The following is a 17,938-nucleotide window of genomic DNA, read 5'->3' as shown; positions in this document are numbered from 1 at the left end:
TAGTATCATGTATTTGGGTACAGTTATGTAATAAGAGTTTAATATTTTCTATTCTTGGCAAGGATAAGGATTTAAACTATATTCATTTATATAAATTGACAGATATATTTTGCAGTATATATAAAAGGCCTTAAATCATTGTATTTTTGTAAATTCATTAGTTTCATACTTTAAATCTATCTAGTGTTATGTTTTATTCATTTATTTTACAATGCACAGAACAACATTGATATGCTAAGAAATAGATTACATTTATGCTGGTTGAATCAAATGAAAAACTATTTAGACCTTTTAATGAAATCTATTAAAGCCTAGTTATGCTTCAAGAATAATTTTTTTCCATGAAAATTTAAATATGCCAATCTGAAGATGTTGTAGATAAATCTTATATTCTTGAAACGATAATAATAAATCCCTTTATTCTGTTGATTTCTATGCCATATCAATATACAAGCATTAGACCTAAGATGTCAGATATAATAACCTGTACTGATGTTTAAGGAAATTAAATACTTAGGTTTTAACAACTAAATAAAGACAGTTAATATGTTTTAATATCTTTAAGAGTCAATTTATCAAGGATTATATGAATATTCATCAACATTTTAAATATAAAATTTTTAAATATTTCTTGTGTTTTATGTATTCAATAATGTGTCTGCCAGAATAAGATATCTTCCTTTTGACTTCCACTCAAAATTGATTACAAATTCCTGTTATTATATATGATGCGGGATTACCGTCTTCTCTGTCTCTCTTGTTTTTTAGTTGCCTAACAAAGCTACAAAAAAAAAAAAAAAACCTTAATATTAAAGTAACATGTGAAATGAAATGGTTATAATATCATATGTATAGAAATTGAAATTGGCAGAAACAAATTCCAGCTTTTTATATTCAAACATGTATTTCAATGATTGCCTATTTTGAGTACATAATTGGCTATGATGTTGCCATCTGTTTAATTATTTAAATATTGTAACTTTTTTGTTCAAGTTGTTATTTATCTATCAGCAGGAGGAGAGGAACATCTGGAAGAGATACTGGGAAAGCCAGGAATGGTCAGGGCATTGAAAGAGATCAGGAAAATTTAGTCACAAACTAATTTTTAAAAACAAATTGATTATTGTTATTGTAATCGACAATTCGCTGTTCTTTTTTTTTTCTCCATAAATAAAATGAAGCAATCTTGCAACCAATGAAAATCAGTCATTTATTGAAATCAGAAACTGAGACCATCCGCGTTTCTGCGCACACGAATGGCAGTGAAATGTTTGTTCATTATTTTTTATTAATTGATTAACCAGGTAACCACTTAAGATGAACCGAAATTTCGGCAGTGTAGGATCGCAAGGGCCTTCTATTCTGAAGTACATGTGTCTGGCTACTTTATCATAGTGATACTTCTGCTGACTATTTTGAAATAATTAACTTGCTCATTACTTGTCTTATATTCTATATGTTTATCAATATAGATTATTTTGTAAATTCGACTGTTTCAGCGCGATTTCTTGCATAATTTAAGATATTAGCTATGATAATCCGAGGTATTAAAATTTGTTAATTCATATTTTTTAGATCGAATAGCGATTAAAGTTCGGTTTAGCATTCGTGTTCGTAGAATAATTTGAGAACAGTGAAGTTGGTTGCACTAACAATTTGGAATTGTAATGGAGAAGAAAAACAAGAAAATTAATCACCATAATTAATTTATTACATATATATATATATATCGACCCCCTCCTTCAGGACGTCAAGTTGCAAAATATATTATGATAACGGCATAATTTACAAAAACAGTTTTGTTTTTTCTTTCTATGGAAAATGCAACATAACTGTCCCAGCTCAAAGTACTGTTGATTTTTAGCTTTAATGACCCTTTTTTTCTAATTCAAAAGAAGAAAAACTGACTAGTTTACTATTTTGATTTCTTGTATAAGTTGAAAAATTATTGTAATCGTCAAAAAAATTCGAAGTCGACATTTTGACAAATCTCCATGTTCAGAACTTTTGCTGGTTTGAGACAGGTCTCATAATTTTTATTTACATGAAGTTGGTGGGACAATACATGAGCTGGCAGTCTTTCTTTAATCTCCAAGCCATTTCAACCTAAGAATACTTGGTCTCGACAAATTTAACGAACATGAGATCCGCTTACATTACGTTTTTTCACATTTAAATCGATTTATGAAACTGGAACCCTCTGGCCCGAAACTATTAGGCCATGGCAACCCACAAAAAGAAATATATATATAATATTCCTTTGCTGATTTAAGATATTGGTATGCATCTTATCAAATACTAGGTTAAAGAAATTAATATTTAATTTACATTTTTATAATTATTTAAATTTCTTTGCAAACAACTGTTCAAATAAATCCCTTTCTTTAGTGATTAAAATTATAATGTATTAAATTTTCAGAAATTTTATTAAGAATTTTCGATTTTAAATTTATAATCTAAATTTTATTTTATAATTTTTTAAAAAATATATATATTTTTAAATCTTTGTCATGATTTTTTTCAAATAAAAGAGGCATGAATTTTTAATGCCCAGTATGAATTGCAGAGCAGACCATTTGAATTAGAGCTACAGATTTGGCATTGATTTATTTAAAGTACTTTTATTATTTTAGGTAACTTAATGTTTAAAAACTATGCAAAATTTAATTAAATAAATAATTTCTGGAAATATTGTGGCACAAAATTATTTTTCGCAAACCTTAAAATTATATATAATTTCAGTAATATAGATTAAATTGTGCAATTTTTTGCTGAACTTTTAAGAAATGAATAAAAATATTTCTAGATAGTTGCAACAGTAGTTTTTTTTTTTTTAATTTAATCCCGCCTCATGGTTTCATTAGATATTTAAGTCGTTTGTTTATCTTCTGTTGAAAAACATCATTTTATCTCAGATAGTGTTTAATTAAGAATTTTACCTTATTCTTAAATTATAATAAGGCAAATAAGAAATTTTTATAGCCATTAAATATTTGAGTTTCTCTCGTGTCTGTGACTTTATGTGTAAGCTATTTTTTTTTTTAAAATTCCAGAATTAAATAAGATAAATATGCAAGAATTATTTGAGATTTTCATAATTTCTAAAGCTATAAATATGCTTTATTGCATATCTCATAGGAAAAATAATAATTTCTGTTTTCAATTTAAATATCTATAGCAATTAAATTATTCATTTATGTGAAATAACGAGATTAAATATTATTTAAATGTTTAATAGTTTATAAGTGTTAATTTTTTTTTATTATGAACATAAGATTATTTGTATTTCAGAATTGTGAAAAAAAATATTAAAATTCTAAATTATATTTGGCATGTGGTATGTACATGACTAATTTAGATGGTTTCTGTCACCTTTTATATTTTCTAAATATATTAAGTTGCAAATTTTATAACATAAAAATTTAGTTTAGTTTTAGAGTAAATGCATGTGCAGCTATTAATTTATTATTCAAATAAGTGTTTTAATTTCTTAAAATATATATACGAATGCTACTCTGTTTAAAGTTATACAAAAGCTAAATATGTGCAGTTAAATTCATGCTTATCAAATCATAATCTTAATTTAACCTCGTTTTAAAAGTCATTCTATTTAATATTTTTAGTTCAATGCTAGGCAAAGCTTCAAAAAAAAAAATTTTTTTAATGTTTCAAAATTTATTTCAAATAGTAATATATTTCTTGTATGCTCCCCCCTTCGTAGCTTCCAACTTATTGCTTGTAGAACGCAATTAATACTTTAAATAAAATTAGATTAATTCAATAACTTTATTAAAGTTGATGAACATTATGTAATTAATGTAAGCAACTTAATAGGAGAACCAGTTGGTCGCCAAAAGTGCCTAGTTAGCAACATGCAATATTGGTTCAGAAATGTTTTATATATTATTATTTAAACTTAATTGCCATTTTAATATTAGCTTTCCCTGTAAAATAATAAAAGTCTCCAAAATAATATAAAATTTTATTGCACTTTATAAAGTACAGGTGGGAGGGCATGCTCTTTTAATATATGTCTTGAGTACCACTTTATGTAGGTACATCTTTGCACCAATAGTTCAAAACAAATTATTTTCTGCCATCTAAGAGTGAAAATAGGATTTTAAATTATATTTCACTATTTATAATATATAATTTCCATATCATGTGATATATTTTATACAGTAAATATACATTTTACTATTAAAACATTTTTTTTTTTAAATTTGTTTTCTTTAATCTGTGCATCTTCTGTCAGTACTACTTTTCTTTTAAATGCTGTTTTAATTTCCTCTAAGGGAGAAATTCAGTAATGATCAAATCCAATAGAACTGAATAGATAACATCTTGGGACATATAAGTTCCAATGCAGTATTTATTTCACTGTTTTATTCCATTTTTTCCCTAAAATTGACAAATCGATTTATTATACTAATGAAGTGAAGGAGAGTGGAGCCACTGTGTTCTTCTAACAGTAAATGTAGGGAATAATAATTATATAATGAGGACAAAAATCTATGAAAGATTTAATGGCAAAATACTTGTAACAGATTTGAATAATCCTATCTTTTAATCATTGAAAATAAAAAGTGAAAAATATAATAGTTTTTATAAAATAATACTGATACAGATTTTAAAAAAAGCAGGCTAATTAACCAACCTTATTTCCCAGAAGTCTTACATAAAACCAAAATATTAGTGAAGTTTATCATATTATTTGAAAGAGAAGCCAAAATGTAAAGCAATTCTTAAGTACTGAAGAAGTTATGAATTCTAAAAGCTGTGTTGATTTTTTTTTTTTTTTAAATTCCTGTCAGATACAAATATAAGTTGGTCAAATAATTGAAGCATCAATCTCTATGTGACTGCACAGAAATGCCGTATTAAGTTTAATTATTGCTTTCAGAAGATAGGCAGTCAGTCACAGACAGTTAATAACTTGGGTTAATAGAGAAAATTTTAGATAATAGAATATACAACGTGCAATTCTTTTGTTAAAAATCATCGATTTATAAATACAAATTACATAAAATGTTTTGAATAACAAGTCTAAAGTATCCATCAAAAAGTGTATTTCCAAGTTCAACAATTTTAACTATCCAGAAATATGTCTTTCTTATATATGAAGAAAAAAAATTTTTTTTTTTTTTTTTTTTCTGATACAAGAGCGCTGTTTTACCATTCTGCACTTGTGTGTTATTTTTAATTGTACAATACATGCAACAGAAATAACAAAAAAAAAAAATGTATATACAGATGATTGTGTCAGTTCCCTTATCACCATATCAGGATTGCCATTCACATCCGGCAGGAAAAAAAATTTCCTGTGTTTTCCCTGTACATATATTCAAGATAAGAGAAAATGCAAAAGTGGCACTCGTGTGCTAGTTACAATACTATATGATTTTAAGGAGTGGAAAGGAAGGAAAAATTTAACGTTATTTGAAATAATAGCATAGTAAAAGAATTTTGATATTTACATATAAAAAAAAATTCTATTTATTTACTATCTAGAATTTAGCAAAGACAAAATTTATATATTAAGGGATGGAGGGATACATTACCTCTTAATATTGTCAAATTAGAGTATGAGAGGTAATGTATAATTGTTTTTTAGTTACACAGAAATAAGGACTGGTGAAATAAAAAAATAAAACATTTTTGTTATCATGATGCATATCATTTAATGATTACTGAACAAAAAAATATTACAAAGCAAAATTACTTTTATTTATTCATTTTTGTCAATTCATGTATTTAGGCATCAATTTCTGCAGATTTTTCAGCCATCAGTTTCATGGAGATAGTTCTTAACAAATAAGGTAATTTTTCCACAACCTAAATACATATTTTTACTATTTCATTTTTAATGAACATATGTGAAAATATTTCCAATATATCATTGAAAGCGTTAAAAGACAAATGTGACTCAATAAGTTTTAATGCCCATTAAATTTCAGATTTAAATGACTATTCATGAACTAAAAATAAAAAGTTCGAAATTCGTTTTATTTTCGGACATTAAAGTTGATGTTTTCGGACTTAACATATCACCATCTCCTTCAAAATTCAAATTTCCCGGTTTTTCTAGATTTTTAAATTCCTTGTGTTTTCCAGGTTCACCCAGTAATGGCAATCCTGCTTATTCAGATTTGTTACTCAAATCTGGAAAAAAATTCCCTGTACTGTGCAAGAGAAAAAGCATGATCTTGTGCAAGTTATATTAGATACAGAATACTTTCCTATTTTGTACCAGGAGGAAAATGAGTAAGTATGCAACATTTAAAAAGTTATTTGTATTTTGGTGATAAAAGTATAAAGTAAATGAGAAGGCTATAAAGAAAATACTGACAGAAATTCATTAAAAGGCAAGTAAGAATCAAAATAACAATATGTGTTTATTATACAAATGAGTTGAATTCAGTTACAAGACATGAAATAACAAACTTCTGAAAATCATTCAGTTCATTGTAGAACAGTACAAACAAATTTTTTTTAAGTTTATTTACATTCTGGAAGATTATAGGAAGCTCATCACCCTAACACATTTTAAAACTGCTTGGAATGGATTTAATTCAAAACTCATTTTTAAGCAAAAAAGCTTTCTTCTTGATAGACTGTTCAATACATTTCAAATAAAATGCTCATCCTAAACAATGCATAGTTGAATACAGTTTTGTTAATAAACTAACATTCAACATCTTACAAGATTTCACACCTTGCCCTCAAAGATAGGCAAATATATTATTGTTTCCTTTTTACAGACAAATTCAAAGGGAAGACCTCAATAAGCAACATATTTTTGCAAATAAAATACTCAAATAAAATAAATAAGAAAATATTCATTCAAGTGGAAAGAAAACTTTTCAAGGTATTAATTTTAAGCAAAATACAGCCCGACCATGTTTTACAAGATAAAATACAGAATTTTTAAATTTGAATGAGATTTCAAATAAATAAATACATCTTTTTGATGAATTTTTTAAACAAACAAGCTTTTTTTAAATTCTGAATACTTTAGCAGTTATATACAGATTACAAATGTTTATACAAGTGTGTTCTACACAAAACTGTTGAAAATTATTCAGAATTACCATTTACTTATACAAAAAAATTTACGACTGAAAAAAGTATTCTTTTCAAAGCAATTTCTTAATAAAATTATAGCATCTACAAAGAACATTGACAGATTTTCCAGAAACAATTTCAATAATAAAATTGGCTTGTCTTAAAATAACAAAAATTCTACACAACATAGTGTCATATTGGTGAAAATCCACACAACAAATGGACCTTGAAAGGAACTGTAACCTCTAAAGAAATATAAGGTAATAAATTAAGATACAATTTTCAGGTCTTTGCATTTTTATCCCTAACAGTTCCATGAGAATTTCCTGATTATGATATCGAATTTGAAAGTAGTTTGTGAAGTAATACATTCTTTGAACAAAAAGAATAATTTTTTTTAAAGAACTCGACATCACAAAGCACAACTCAACTACAAAGAAAACTGTATGTCCTTGCTTCTATTGAAGTCAATTAGGATGAAGAAGCTCAGTAAAAAGTCACATTAATTTTTAAGTAGAAATTTGATTTTGGTGTTGTTAAATGGTCAATTACAAGCAATAAATAAAACCACAGACTTAGATTTTAATGTATCACAGTTATAGCTTGATTTCATCTTTACAAATGAGTCCTTGTGATAAATCCCTGCATAAGAATTTTTGGGACTAGATAGTGCCCTCTAAGTATCAGTAAAAGCAGTAAAAAACTATACATTATAATTTAGTCTTTTTTAGATTTGTGACTTTTTTTCTTCTTGTGTTTATGCTTATGTTTCTTGTGTTTCTTATGCTTAGGTTTCCTATGTTTTTGCTTATAATCACTGTCCGAATTTTTGCTTTTACTACCTTTTTGATCATCAGAATCAGATGAATCGCTTTCACTAGCTGCAGAGGAAGAAACACTACTAGTGACACTAGATTTATCAGTTTTAGGTACTTTCATATCAGAGTCAATTTTACTATTTCTTTCTATTTTAGCTACTTTTCTGGAACTTTCAGGTGAAGAAGCTTTTCTTTTGGGTCTATCTTTGTTTTCACGAGCCCTTTCTTCTTCACTAAAATCATCATAGTCTGGTTCAAATTTCAACTCATCCTCATAATTTCTACGAACTGGTTTAGGCAAGCTTGTACTATTATCTGGAGCCTTAATAGGGGAGTGCTTCCTCCTTGGTGGTTCTTTCTCCTCCAATTGAATTCGGTCTTTATTACTTTTTTGGGAACGATGTTCATCAACTGTTTCATTATATTTCCTGTCACTTTTCTTTTTGCTTGAATGATGGCTACCACTAGATTCATGACTTTTTGAGCGAGACCTTTTACGATTCTCTTGTTTATGTTCTCTTTCTGAATGACGAGCAGAATCTCTCTCATATGGTTTTCTGTTCCGAGATGAAGAAGCTGTAGCATTTGGCCTCCGTCTATCAGACCGATCACGAGAATCAGTACGACTTTTTGAACTGCCATGATAATCATCAAGCCTTCGTTTCCTTTCATCACGAGGATCTTCTGCACGATTTCTTTCTTTGCGGCTATGATCTCTGTGATCACGTGAAGAATTCCTGCCAATTTCTCTTGATGGAGTACGTCTACGTTCTCGTCTATCACTTCTGTCAGAAATTCTCTCTCTCTCACTTCTTCCAGAATGAACAGTCACAGATCTACGATTACTATTATCATCATGATGATTGTGACGATTAGATCTATCATACCTATCGCGTTTTGACACACTTTCCTGCTTTGAAGTTTTGGAATCATCTCTTCTGGAATAAACAGACCGCTTATCTTTATTGCTAGATATAGTGACATGTAAAATATCAGATTTTAGCTGTTCTGAATTAACAACACTTTTCAACTCCAAAGGTTCTTTATGTTTCGTAGACAGGTGTTCAGGACTTGAAACATCACTAGAATTTTTGGAATCACTCACATCTTTTCTATCGATTCTAGGTTTAAATTGCTTAGCTAGTAGAACATTTTCAGCTCTGGAAATGATATCAGATGGCAAAGTACCCTTTTCATCTTTAGATGCTATTACTATACTTCTATGCTGAGGTAAATCTGTATCTTCTTCTTCACTTTCCTCTCTTTCCCACTTGGATATACCAGGCATATCAACATGGAGAACATTTTCATCCTCAATAGCTTCTTCAACTTCTTCCTCCTCTTCACTATTGCCAGATACTTCAATGTTTTCAGTTTCTACAAAGTCTGTGTTATCAGTAGTAACATTTTCTAACTCAGCAGAATTATCTTCAGGATTCAATTCTGCATTCAAATCAGCAGCTTCAGGGTCATCAGCAAAAATATCTAATACATCAGGATCTTCAACTGATTTCACATTATCTTCAATTGCTGTATCTTTAGATATTTCTGTTTCTTCCGTTTCATCCTTTAGTTCAGAAACCATAGTTTGTTCAATTACTTTTGTTTCTGGATTGGCAGCTTTATTATCATCAGTAGCTTTAACTTTGATTTTCTTTTTCCTAATTTTGGTCTTAGAAGATAATTCAGTATCTATGCTTGGAGCACCTTCAGTTTTTTCCTTCTTAGTAGATTTTTTCTTCTTCAAAGATTGATCATTTGTTTTATGTTTTTTGTGCTTATGCTTTTTATCTTTTACCTTTTCTGTGCTTTTAATGGCTTTTGGATCTAATTCAACAGTAGTATTTTTCTCGTTATCTTTGTCTGCAGTTAGTTCAACACTAATAAGATTTTTGGATGATTCAAGCGGTTTTTCCATGCTAACCATGACAGGAATTTTATTATCTAATTTTTTCACTTCTTTGCTTTTATGATGATGATGATGCTTTTTGTGTTTAATAGAAAACTTTTCATCTTTCTTTTTTGAAGATGATTCTACACTAGATTCCTTAGAATGGGTATCTCTCATATCCAATTCCGATATTTGAGGCAATTCACGAATTTCCTTCCTTTGAGGATCTCTAGTTTGTCGATATCTAGGTTTATAATCTCTTGATCTCTCCCCTATATATCCTGGTATACGATGGGGAACTTCCTCTTGGTGTCGTTGATATTCTGATCTTTTATCATATCTTGCAATCCTGTGTTCTCCTATTCGCTGGTCTCTTTCGTATCGTTGATGAAGATATTTCGGTTGAAACATGTCATATACAGGATACTGATCACCATAAGGATACTTTGGTTGCCTCTCAACAGGATACTGCTCCACTGGTCTTGAATGTATGGTTTGAATTGGAGGAGGCATAGAATGCAAATGAGGTGGGAAGGAAGGGGCTCGTACAACTGGAATTGGAATAATTGTAGGAGGTGGTCCATACTGTGACTGATACGAGGTTCCACTGGTATATTGAGGAGGAGTGTAACTATGCTTATTAGAATAAGATAAATTTCGTTGAGAAGGTACTCGATAACTTTTCGGGGAATATGAATGAGATCTTCCTCTAGAAACAGGAGAACGCAATCGGTCTCTTGAATCATGACCTCGTCTTCTAATCGAAGATTCAGTTCTTGATCTAGATCGCGATCTAGAACCAGTTCGTGTACGAGATCGCGATCTAGTGTAGGATCTTTTCTTGGACCATGATCTGGATCTTGAGTGGGAATAGGAACGTGATCTAGAACGACTTGAAAAAGGTGTGCGAGACCTTGAACGCGATGATCTAGGTGAACTGCGAGAGGGCGAACGAGTCCAGGATTTTGAGGATGAATAGGACCGAGAACGTGATGATGATCGGGATCGATGTCTTTCTGAACTCCTACTTCGGCTTCTGCTACCTCTATCTCTTGAGTAACGATGGCGTTTTTCCAGTTTTCTTTGAAATTCTTCCATACGATCATCAATGCTCCTAGAAAAACAATATATAAATCAGACTATATGCAAGCAAGGATCTAAGCTTAAAAAATTATATAGAAAGTAATAACAAAATTAAAATTACTTTCTTATTGTTAGATACCGAACTAAAGTTATAAAATAATTTTATAATATAGACCGACAAAGTTAATTTGCTTTCATTCACACTAACAAGGTCTTTTATTGCTCATATGTACACACAAACACACTTATACTTGAGCCTTAAGATAATTACATCTATGATAAATACGTGTAAAATAAAATAATAAAGGTGCAGCTTGTTATTACACTTATTAAAAGACTGTTTAAGCTGGAGTATAAATATACAGTTAATCTAGTATAAGAGAGTTGCAAGTTTTCTATATTATTTCTACTTATAATGATAAACGTACTCTACAGGTCAGACTGTGTGACCAACACCTACAAAATTTGGTGTACATTATATGCATACTTTGAGATAATAGAAGTGCACACCTTAGAGATATTTTTTTTTTTTTTTTAAACTTTTAGCAATACAAATTGAACTCAACTTTGGTGCTTCTTTGCTATAATTTTCAAAAATATTATTGCACAAAAATAAATTTTAACTTGCTTTAAAATTTGAAGAACTGTTTTTTTAATCATACAAATTTAACAATCATGCAAATTTTTGATGAATTTTGGCAATTTTTAAAGATTTTTTTTGTTTGTCTAATTTTTAAAAATAATTACAATATTTCCCTGCAGTTTAATCTGTTTTTATTGTTTTATCAACTATTTGATCGTATAATCTTCTTTTATGAAAGTTGAAGAAAAGGGATTCTGTTTAATATATGTATAGTTCATGAGACGGATAAAAATGTGAAGTTACAATACCACAAAATTTAGAAGATAGATGAACCACATGTTTATATTTATAATATCACCTAATATCACTAATTATTAATATTGCAGAATTTAAAATATTTTATACACAGCATATATGAAATTTCTACTGTTTAACAATGCAAAAAAAGATTTTAAGAATTGGATTTAATATTATTTAAGTAATAAATATTACATACATTTAATTAGTAATTAATTATATATATATAATATTATCTAAATATATAAAGTATAAAATGTAAATAAGTTCTGAAAATTATCAGCATTTTTCATTTTTTAATATATTGGGCTATTATTATTTCTTTACATAAAAAAAAAGAGAAATCTTGCTTATTATTTACATAAGGGACCTGGAATTTACTATGCATTTGTAACAAAAATAATAGAAAATATTTTTAGTGAATTCGTTACTTAAAAATAACAGAATGTAGGCAACAGTTTACAAGAAACTTTTCACTTTTTAATACAAACAATTACATAAATATAGCAACAGTTTACAGTAGCATAAAAATACAATCTTTTGTATCCCAATGATGCATAAAATTACTACTTTAATCACAAGTATCTTTGTAATATATTCTAAAAGTATTTAAAAAATTCGAAGCTTGTAGAAGGTCCAATAAAAACTTGATACAAAAAAAAGTGAACTTCATAATATAATGAATTATGTCAAATATATATACAAAGATGTAAAATAAGCATGAATAATTAATTGAACAATAAAATAAATTTACAGAAAAGTACTGAGATATTAAAAATATAAGAATTATTATATAAAAGAAAATATCTCAATAATGATGAAATCTGCATTTCGACAGAAATGTGTCACATTTATTCTAGTTCAAATAGAAAGCAATAAATACAAGCTGAAGGCAGAAATTAAAATTCTAATTTAATTATTAATTAAATTAGTTTGATTCATTATAAAGGTATTTATTTTCCTTTATTCTGCATCAAACCATGCAAACACTATAAAGTTGATGGTAAAGTTAAAATAATATCTTACATTTGAAATAAATAATTATTCAAGCAGATGTCTTCAAACTTCATAAATTCTTTAAAAGTTATAAGTATTATAACTTCATAAACAATTTACCTTTCATTAGGTACAGATGCATCCTTTAAGGGATCTTCACTTTCAAAAGGACGAGATACAAAAGTACTTGAATCAGTTGAAACAGGAAGTAACGGTCCAACACCAGGAGGTGGAGGCTGAGAAGTTATATGAGAAGTATTTATAGGTGATGCACCTGCAAAAAATATTAAAATCATTAAAAAAGTGGTAAGCATTTGAATTGCAACATATTCTTAATTTAACAGGAGAGTTTCAGATACCAGCACTTTATAAAATAGTTACACTATTATTTACAGAACTAAACATACCATACATTATACTCTGGATTTTTTTTTCTTTTCTTTTTTCAAAACATGAAAGCAAAACTCCATAAACCTACATATTTAATATTTTATGCAGCATGTCAATGTAATAGGAGGGAAAGGATGTGTGTGAATGTATTACCATAAGACAATGATCCTTGATGACTACATTATATTTTGCTAGTTGAAAAGATAATTTACCATTCATAATACTATTCAGAAAACCTACTCATACTGACATAATGTTACTCTACAGCAGATTTTTTTAAACATTCCCCTCCCCCTTCAAAATATAGTTCCCAAGTCCTTTATAAGCAATAATTTTTCAGTTTTATTAAACTGAAAAATTATTTATTGCTTTCTATTATTGTCAGATGAAATATTGCAATTCTTTCTTTACCACGGACAATTTCTCCTGCAAGGAATTGGTAGGGAAATTGTACTAAGAAAAGTACTTTCGTTGCTGACTGAACTTATGTATCATCCATGGAAATTTGGTTCTAATTTTTAATTTTTTTCTTTGATGCATATACAAAATTTGCATTAAAATTTTTTAAGATATAATAAATTATAATAAAAAAATTTTTAGTTCCAAAGATTTTCCATTCTAAGACAAGATTCTAAGAAGGTGTTGATTTTAACAAAATAGGAATAAGATGAAAGATGGAGAAGATAGTACATTTCATTTAACAATATAGTAAAGCCCAATTATCAACAGCCATGAATAAACCACAAAGTTGAACCAGTCAAGCATAGAATAAATATACAAATATAGATTTATAAAACACAGCAGATCAAAACAACAAAATGCATCTGATGGAATTTAAAAAATAAGGTATAATAAAAATTTTATGGAAATTTGTTCTTATATTATTCACTGGCCATTGCAGGATAAAATGATCAAAAATAATCTCAGACTCCTTAAACAATCTAACATTAAACCGTACAAGAAAAATGTTAGTTCTTTTTTTTTAAATACATTTTTTGGAGAAAATGTGAAATATAGAATAAATATGCACTTATGTAATGTACCAAATAGCAATTTAAATTACTTTAATGTATTTAATTATTATTTTAACTTCAAAAGCATTTTATTTGACGCAAGAAGTATTTTTAAAACATCCAGAATAACAATAATAATAAAAAGAAGAAAATATTGGCAATAATGTTTGCATGCTACGATATAGCAAAAGATCGATAATGTTTCCCAATAATCAGAAAAAAGTATATATATATATATATATACAAAAAAAAAAGCTTAAAGGAAATATAAGCTTTACACTTTGTAATTCAACAACAACAAACAAACAAACAAAAACCTTCAAAAAGTGGAAAAATAAATTCAATTTTGTATCAAACTTGTTTATTTACAATAAATTAGTGCTAGTTCTTAAGGCTGGACAATTTATCACATCTAATTAAAAATATTGATTCTATTAATAATATGAATTCATACTTTTACACTAGAAGCAGAAACTAGCAGTATTCACACGAAATTTTCTCGAGTATAAAAATGGTATACACATTCACCCCCTGTGTTTCATATCCCAACTCATAAAAGTGTTCAAATTCCATTAGTCTAAACTGCTACATTTTGAGATATCATGTTTAATGCATGAGAATGTACAAAATGGTCAACCATCAAATGGATTTGGTTCAATATTTGGCATGTACTTGGCATACACTTGGTATGCTGAAATTAAATTCCCAATTTCATTTACCTAAATCGCTACATTTTTAAAATCATGTTTGCAAACATATAAAAGCATAGACAGACAGACAATCAACCCCTAGACAAATTCGGTCCATAATTTGATATCTATCTACAATGCTAAATCAGCATACTAGATTTTATCCATCAAACTTTTTTCTTTAGTTAACATATTTGCCTGTTCTCAGATAAACTTACTAAGAATGGATTTTATTTAAAATTTGATAGAAATCTATATATTGCGTGAAAGACAATATGCCAAATTCTTTCCATTTAGTTCAAAATGATTTTGAGTTAAGATGTTCACAAAGAAACATTTTTCAGACATAATATGCTCACAGACAGACATAATTCCAAAAATGTATTTTTTGAACTTGGGGATTTCTGAAATGTATAGTTTTGTCCAAATCTCAAATTCATATTTTTGAAGATTACAATATGTTTTCTTTATACATTTCATATATTATTCACTTTTCATACACTTTTTTTTTCCACTTTTTTCACAAGTTTCACTTCCCCACCCCCTTCCTTTGAATAATAAAGATTCATTAGAGATGAAAATCATAATAGTTCCATAGAATGCAGAAGCAAAACCACTATTATTAATTATAATTAATCATTAATTATATGGTTATCATAATATATTTTGCAACTTGATGTTCTTTCTGATAAAGAAAGAAAATTCCAGGAGGAAAAATTGCAAATATAATAAATTAATTATAATGATTAATTTTCTCACTGCAATTTTGAATGTAATTGTTAACTTTCATATCCCTACATTTTTAGGCTTAGAACACAAATGCTAAATCGAGCCTTGATTATAATTCAATTTGAAAACAATGAATTAACAAATTATTATGCCATCAGATTATCATGGCATCATGCATGAAATCAGTGTGAAAGAGTCAGTTAAAAATATATATATATATATTCATAAACATGTATAATAGAGGATGTAAGGCAAGTTTTGAACACATTAATGGTTTCAAAACAGTCAGTAGAAGCAGAATCCATTAAAACTAGATGCATGTATTTCAGAATTGAAGGCACTTACAGTGCTAATGATCCTACATAGTTAAAATTTTGATCCATCTTAAATTAAAATATAAACATCGTGCTTACAGGCATGTATGGAGGATGGCTTGATTTCTGATTTTAGGGAATGACTGGATATTATTGGCTGCCAATATTGTTTCATTCAGCGTATAAAAAAAATTGTCCATTACAATAATAATAATTATCATTATTATTTTAATTTTTGAATAAATTTCCCTGGCTTTTCCCCATCTCTCAGATTTCCCAGTCGGCTAGCCACTCTGCAAAACAATTTCTGAACTAATAAAAAGGGAAATTACGGCAGAAATTATTCTTCCAATTTATATTATTATGCAGTTTTTTTTTGCTTTGTTTTGTTTTTTGCAATCATCCATTTTTTAAAAATTAACTTCAATATGATAACTCATGTGATAACCATATATTGGATTAATTAATCATTTCAAGATGACATGAAGTAAGATCCTGATTGGTTTTATTGACTTATTTATTTTTAGGAATTCTTGATCGATTCCAGGTGTTCTTCCAATCTAATGAATGGCTCTATGTCTATTATGTTCGACTAATGCTAATCATGTTATAACAAACCTCATTTGGATGACCCAAATGTAATACAATGCAAGATTAGAACTATCCCCATGAAACTATCTGGACTTAATTGCATTTCAGCATATCTAATTGTCAATAACACTTCCATCATATACATACTTTTATAATGAATTGAAATAATAATAATAAAAACACACAATCAAAAAACAAAACATTAAAAGTAATTTGTTTTACATAAAAGTCTGTTGTCCTACATGAAACAAAAAGAGTAGTTCATAAAATAATCAATTGTGACAAACAAGGACAAAGAAGTCAAATATGATTAGTCAAACAATAAAATGAATAAATTTATATATAAAAAAATATTGTATTATTAAATAAAAGAAAATCACCCAATCTCAAGAATGATAAAATTTGATTTGAAAAAGTTCTGAAATTTCTGTATTCACGGAAAGGTATCATGTTTTTTAAGTCTTTATTTTCAATATCATAAGGTACATTGGAGAATGCACATGCTGCTCAACTCTTTTTTTTTTTTTTTTTTTGTTATAAATCTTATTATTTTATATTTTTGGATGCTTTCTCTTAATTACATAAATGATTTCAAATAAAGCTGTACATAAAATTGGTAGCAAACAATCCATAATTATGGGATCTAATAGATAAACGAGGCATGATATTAATTTTCCAACCACTTATATTTGATTTAAAAATGACATAAAACCTATTATCCTGCTATCTCCATGGTATCATCTAGTACCTAGGCACCTTCATCTGACTCAACCACTACACTACTTGTTGTAACATGTAATATTGAAATAGCAAATAATACAAACCTGGTGGAGGTGGTTGAGAAGGAAAAACTTGAGGAGTTGGTAATAATGCAGGATGTGCAGGCGGAATAGCAGCAACAGGTGCAGTAAACATTGCTGGAACAGCAGGTATAAGAACTGGATGGGGTGGTGGTGATCGATAACGATCTTGATGTCTATGTAAAGTATCCTCATTACGCATTGGTAAATCATAATCATTATCACGTTCAGGGAGAGAATAATCAGCAGCGGAACTGAAATAATAAGTAAAGAAATTAATTTTTCCATAGGAATTTTTTTAATAAAAAAATCATTATTTTTGTTTAATTAATAATTACGTACTACAAAAGTAAAATATTTAACTTATTTTTAAATTTATACAAAATAACTATCAACAAAGTTATCAAAATTTGAAAATTAAAAACAGTTCATTCTAACAACTAATGATCAGGATTGGGGCTTAAATATTTATAGCTATACTACTTGAATTTAATCAATGTGAAGTTTTATGAATTTTCAACTTATGAATTTTCAAGTCTGAAGAATATCTTTTAAATTTCTGTGAAACTCTTAATGAAATCATAATTTTAATATTAAAAAAATACATATCTACAGTGCCCTCTGTCAGTAGCAATTTACTGACTTCTGAAAGGGAAGGGAGAAAAAATAAAAGTGACTG

At 28.1% G+C, this 17,938-nt stretch overlaps 1 protein-coding gene across 2 annotated transcripts in view; it reads right to left on the bottom strand.

Moving 5' to 3' along the window:
* Nucleotides 1-6,376: 6,376 nt before the first annotated feature.
* LOC129962429 (E3 ubiquitin-protein ligase RBBP6-like) overlaps nt 6,377-17,938 on the bottom strand; it is a 52,403-nt gene continuing 40,841 nt past the window's right edge. For both annotated transcript variants that reach the window (XM_056076197.1, XM_056076198.1), the window contains exons 14-16: nt 17,284-17,513; nt 12,854-13,007; nt 6,377-10,888 (exon numbers count right to left, since the gene is read on the bottom strand). In XM_056076197.1, the coding sequence (XP_055932172.1) occupies nt 7,783-10,888; nt 12,854-13,007; nt 17,284-17,513 (3,490 nt within the window). In that variant the 3' untranslated portion in view covers nt 6,377-7,782. The remainder of the gene's footprint in view (nt 10,889-12,853; nt 13,008-17,283; nt 17,514-17,938) is intronic.

This window comes from Argiope bruennichi, chromosome 2 (assembly GCF_947563725.1).
Source record: "Argiope bruennichi chromosome 2, qqArgBrue1.1, whole genome shotgun sequence".
Lineage (NCBI taxonomy): Eukaryota > Metazoa > Arthropoda > Arachnida > Araneae > Araneidae > Argiope > Argiope bruennichi.
This window is presented reverse-complemented; position numbering and strand designations above follow the sequence as displayed.